We start from the raw sequence: 6,000 nt of genomic DNA, 5'->3' as shown, positions 1-6,000 counted from the left end.
ACTGTGTGTATGTGTGTACCTGAACCACTGTGTGTGTGTGTGTGTGTACCTGAACCACTGTGTATGTGTGTGTGTGTACCTGAACCACTGTGTATGTGTGTGTGTGTACCTGAACCACTGTGTATGTGTGTACCTGAACCACTGTGTGTGTGTGTACCTGAACCACTGTATGTGTGTGTGTGTACCTGAACCACTGTATGTGTGTGTGTGTGTACCTGAACCACTGTATGTGTGTGTGTGTACCTGAACCACTGTGTGTGTGTGTGTGTGTACCTGAACCACTGTATGTGTGTGTGTACCTGAACCACTGTATGTGTGTGTACCTGAACCACTGTATGTGTGTGTGTGTACCTGAACCACTGTGTGTGTGTGTACCTGAACCACTGTATGTGTGTGTGTGTACCTGAACCACTGTATGTGTGTGTGTACCTGAACCACTGTATGTGTGTGTGTGTACCTGAACCACTGTGTGTGTGTGTACCTGAACCACTGTATGTGTGTGTGTGTACCTGAACCACTGTATGTGTGTGTGTACCTGAACCACTGTGTATGTGTGTGTGTACCTGAACCACTGTATGTGTGTGTGTGTGTACCTGAACCACTGTATGTGTGTGTGTGTACCTGAACCACTGTTTGGTGTGTGTACCTGAACCACTGTATGTGTGTGTGTGTACCTGAACCACTGTATGTGTGTGTGTGTGTACCTGAACCACTGTGTGTGTGTGTGTACCTGAACCACTGTGTGTATGTGTGTGTACCTGAACCACTGTATGTATGTGTGTGTACCTGAACCACTGTGTTGTGTGTGTACCTGAACCACTGTATGTGTGTGTACCTGAACCACTGTGTGTATGTGTGTGTACCTGAACCACTGTATGTATGTGTGTGTACCTGAACCACTGTGTATGTGTGTGTGTGCCTGAACCACTGTGTGTGTGTGTACCTGAACCACTGTATGTGTGTGTACCTGAACCACTGTGTATGTGTGTGTGTACCTGAACCACTGTGTGTGTGTGTACCTGAACCACTGTATGTGTGTGTGTGTACCTGAACCACTGTTTGTGTGTGTACCTGAACCACTGTATGTGTGTGTGTGTACCTGAACCACTGTGTATGTGTGTGTGTACCTGAACCACTGTTTGTGTGTGTGTACCTGAACCACTGTGTATGTGTGTGTGTGTACCTGAACCACTGTATGTGTGTGTGTGTACCTGAACCACTGTGTATGTGTGTGTGTGTACCTGAACCACTGTATGTGTGTGTGTGTACCTGAACCACTGTATGTGTGTGTGTGTACCTGAACACTGTATGTGTGTGTGTGTACCTGAACCACTGTATGTGTGTGTGTACCTGAACCACTGTATGTGTGTGTGTGTACCCTGAACCACTGTATGTGTGTGTGTGTACCTGAACCACTGTGTATGTGTGTGTGGTGTGTACCTGAACCACTGTATGTGTGTGTGTGTACCTGAACCACTGTGTATGTGTGTGTGTGTACCTGAACCACTGTATGTTTGTGTGTGGCATGGATTCCAGGATGTAGTCCCAGCGTGATGCCCACTTGATATTGTTGGTCTCCTGCGGACGCACGAGAAAACATAGTACACATCGGCACCCACGCCGTGGTGGTGGTGGTCATGGTGGTGATGGTGGTGATGGTGGTGGTGATAGTGATGATGGTGGTGATGATGGTGGTGGTGGTGATGGTGGTGGTGGCGATGGTGGCGGTGATGGCGGTGATGGCGGTGATTGGTGGTGGTGATCGTGGTGGTGGTGATGGTGGTGGTGGTGATGATGATGGTGGTGGTGATGGTGGAGGTAGGTGGTGGTGATGGTGGTGATGGTGGTGATGGTGGTGGTATTGGTGGTAGTGATGGTGATGGTGGTGGTGATGGTGGTGATGATGGTGATGATGGTGGTGGTAATGTTGGTGGTGATGGTGATGATGGTGGTGATGGTGATGATGATGGTGATGATGGTGGTGAGGGTGGTGATGGTGGTGATGGTGGTGATGGTGGTGATGATGATGATGGTGGCGATGGTGATGATGGCGATGGTGATGGTGGTGGTAATGATGGTGGTGATGGTGATGGTGGAGGTGGTGATGGTGGTGATGATGATGATGGTGGTGATGGTAGTGGTGATGGTGGTGATGATGATGATGATGGTGGTGATGGTGGTGATAATGGTGGTGATGGTGGTGATGGTGGTGATGGTGGTGATGGCGATGATGATGATGGGCGATGGTGATGATGGTGATGGTGGTGATGATGATGGTGGTGATGGTGATGATGGTGACGGTGATGGTGGTGATGATGGTGGTGGTGGTGATGATGGTGACGGTGATGGTGGTGGTGGTGATGATGGTGACGGTGATGGTGGTGATGGTGGTGGTGATGGTGGTGATGATGGTGGTGATGGTGGTGATGATGGTGGTGGTGGTGATGATGGTGACGGTGATGGTGGTGATGGTGGTGATGATGGTGATGATGATGGTGGTGGTGGTGATGATGGTGACGGTGATGGTGGTGGTGATGGTGGTGATGGTGGTGATGGTGGTGGTGATGGTGGTGATGGTGGTGGTGATGGTGGTGATGGTGGTGATGGTGGTGGTGATGGTGGTGATGGTGGTGGTGATGGTGGTGATGGTGATGGTGGTGATGGTGATGGTGGTGGTGATGGTGGTGATGGTGGTGATGGTGGTGATGATGATGGTGGTGATGGTGGTGATGGTGGTGGTGATGGTGGTGGTGATGGTGATGATGGTGATGATGGTGACGGTGATGATGGCGATGATGGTGGTGGTGGTGGTGATGGTGATGATGGTGACGGTGATGGTGGTGATGATGGTGGTGATGATGGTGACGGTGATGGTGGTGATGATGGTGGTGATGATGGTGATGGTGGTGGTGGTGATGATGGTAGGGGGACGTACCACGAAGGAGACGGAGTACGTGTACAGCACTGTCACTCGCTCCGTCCCGCTCTGCGGGATGGAGAGTGGAGGCCCGGTGCAGGTCGGCTTCTCATTCACCGCGTGCTTGATGCTGCACAACCACCACAACCACAACAACCACAACAACCACAACAACCACAACCCACGTCAACAACAACGACCACAACAACCACAACAACCACAACCACAACAACCACAACAACCACAACCACGTCAACAACAACGACCACAACAACCACAACCATAACAACCACCACAACCACAACAACCACAACAACCACAACAACCACAACCACGTCAACAACAACGACCACAACAAAAACCGCAACATCAGAAACCACGTCAACAACAACCACAACCACGTCAACAACCACCACAACCACAACAACCACAACCACGTCAACAACAACCACAACCACAACCACGTCAACAACCACCACAACCACAACAACCACAACCACGTCAACAACCACCACAACCACAACCACGTCAACAACAACGACCACAACAAAAACCGCAACAGAAGGGGGAACCCCCCCCCCCCTGCCCCCACGTGCATGGCCCCCCTCGTGCCCCCACCCCATGACCCTCACAAGACCCCCCCCACCCACCCGCCATGGCCCCCCACTATGCTCCCCCCCCCCCCGTGATCCCCCCCCCCATGATCCCCCCCCAGCCCCCCCCCATGATCCCCCCCCCCATGATCCCCCCCCCCATGATCCCCCCCAGCCCCCCCCCAGCCCCCCCCCAGCCCCCCCCAGCCCCCCCCATGATCCCCCCCCCCCATGATCCCCCCCCCCATGATCCCCCCCAGCCCCCCCCCAGCCCCCCCCCAGCCCCCCCCAGCCCCCCCCATGATCCCCCCCCCCATGATCCCCCCCCCCATGATCCCCCCCAGCCCCCCCCCAGCCCCCCCCCAGCCCCCCCCAGCCCCCCCCATGATCCCCCCCCCCATGATCCCCCCCCCCATGATCCCCCCCCCCATGATCCCCCCCAGCCCCCCCCCAGCCCCCCCCCAGCCCCCCCCAGCCCCCCCCATGATCCCCCCCCCCATGATCCCCCCCAGCCCCCCCCCAGCCCCCCCCCAGCCCCCCCCAGCCCCCCCCATGATCCCCCCCCCCATGATCCCCCCCCCCATGATCCCCCCCCCCATGATCCCCCCCCCCCATGATCCCCCCCAGCCCCCCCCCCAGCCCCCCCCCAGCCCCCCCCATGATCCCCCCCCCCCATGATCCCCCCCCCCCATGATCCCCCCCAGCCCCCCCCCCAGCCCCCCCCCAGCCCCCCCCAGCCCCCCCCATGATCCCCCCCCCCATGATCCCCCCCCCCATGATCGCATTATCACCCGCCCGTGTATCCCCCCCCCGTGATCCCCCCCAGCCCCCCCCCAGCCCCCCCCAGCCCCCCCCATGATCCCCCCCAGCCTCCCCCCATGATCCCCCCCCAGCCCCCCCCATGATCCCCCCCAGCCTCCCCCCATGATCCCCCCCAGCCCCCCCCATGATCCCGCCCAGCCCCCCCCATGATCCCCCCCAGCCCCCCCCATGATCCCCCCCAGCCCCCCCCCATGATCCCCCCCCTAGCCCCCCCCCCCCCGTGATCTCCCCTCCGTGACCCCCCCCGTGACCCCCCACCGCCCCCCCCCCCCTGATCCCCCCCTAGCCCCACCCCCCGTGACCCCCCCCCCAGCCCCCCCCCCAGCCCCCCCCCCCAGCCCCCCCCCAGCCCCCCCCTCACCTGCGTGGCACCACCTTGGCTGCCACGAGGCGGGCTCCCTCCCAGCCCTCGGCCGCCCCGCTGTGGTAGGAGAGCGTCACGTCCACGTGGTTGAAGAGGTAGAACGAGTCGGGCTCCTTGAACTCCGTCTGCAGTAACACAGAGGTAGTAACACAGTGGTAGTAGTAGTAGTAACACAGTGGTAGTAACACAGTAGTAGTAACACAGAGGTAGTAGTAGTAACACAGTGGTAGTAGTAGTAACACAGTGGTAGTAGTAGTAGCACAGTGGTAGTAGTAGTAACACAGAGGTAGTAGTAGTAACACAGTAGTAGTAACACAGTGGTAGTAGTAGTAACACAGAGGTAGTAGTAGTAACACAGAGGTAGTAGTAGTAACACAGAGGTAGTAGTAGTAACACAGTGGTAGTAACACAGTGGTAGTAGTAGTAACACAGAGGTAGTAGTAGTAACACAGTGGTAGTAGTAGTAACACAGTGGTAGTAGTAGTAACACAGTGGTAGTAACACAGTGGTAGTAGTAGTAACACAGTGGTAGTAGTAGTAACACAGTAGTAGTAGTAGTAACACAGTGGTAGTAACACAGAGGTAGTAGTAGTAACACAGTAGTAGTAACACAGTGGTAGTAGTAGTAACACAGAGGTAGTAGTAGTAACACAGAGGTAGTAGTAGTAACACAGTAGTAGTAGTAGTAACACAGAGGTAGTAGTAGTAACACAGTAGTAGTAGTAGTAACACAGTGGTAGTAGTAGTAACACAGAGGTAGTAGTAGTAACACAGAGGTAGTAGTAGTAACACAGAGGTAGTAGTAGTAACACAGTAGTAGTAGTAGTAACACAGAGGTAGTAGTAGTAACACAGAGGTAGTAGTAGTAACACAGTGGTAGTAGTAGTAACACAGTGGTAGTAGTAGTAACACAGAGGTAGTAGTAGTAACACAGTAGTAGTAGTAGTAACACAGAGGTAGTAGTAGTAAACACAGTGGTAGTAGTAGTAACACAGTGGTAGTAGTAGTAACACAGTGGTAGTAGTAGTAACACAGAGGTAGTAGTAGTAACACAGTGGTAGTAGTAGTAACACAGTGGTAGTAGTAGTAACACAGTGGTAGTAGTAGTAACACAGAGGTAGTAGTAGTAACACAGTAGTAGTAGTAGTAACACAGAGGTAGTAGTAGTAACACAGAGGTAGTAGTAGTAACACAGTGGTAGTAGTAGTAACACAGAGGTAGTAGTAGTAACACAGAGGTAGTAGTAGTAACACAGAGGTAGTAGTAGTAACACAGTAGTAGTAGTAGTAACACAGAGGTAGTAG

At 54.5% G+C, this 6,000-nt stretch overlaps 1 protein-coding gene across 1 annotated transcript in view; it reads right to left on the bottom strand.

Moving 5' to 3' along the window:
• LOC144952206 (transmembrane 9 superfamily member 2-like) overlaps positions 1-6,000 on the bottom strand; it is a 56,305-nt gene that overhangs the window by 21,798 nt on the left and 28,507 nt on the right. The window contains exons 6-8 of the mRNA XM_078882613.1: positions 4,694-4,821; positions 2,936-3,047; positions 1,499-1,578 (exon numbers count right to left, since the gene is read on the bottom strand). Of these exons, the coding sequence (XP_078738739.1) occupies positions 1,499-1,578; positions 2,936-3,047; positions 4,694-4,821 (320 nt within the window). The remainder of the gene's footprint in view (positions 1-1,498; positions 1,579-2,935; positions 3,048-4,693; positions 4,822-6,000) is intronic.

This window comes from Lampetra fluviatilis, chromosome 66 (assembly GCF_964198595.1).
Source record: "Lampetra fluviatilis chromosome 66, kcLamFluv1.1, whole genome shotgun sequence".
Classification (NCBI taxonomy): domain Eukaryota; kingdom Metazoa; phylum Chordata; class Hyperoartia; order Petromyzontiformes; family Petromyzontidae; genus Lampetra; species Lampetra fluviatilis.
The sequence above is the reverse complement of the archived record's forward strand: the minus strand, read 5'-3'. Positions and strand labels throughout refer to the sequence as shown.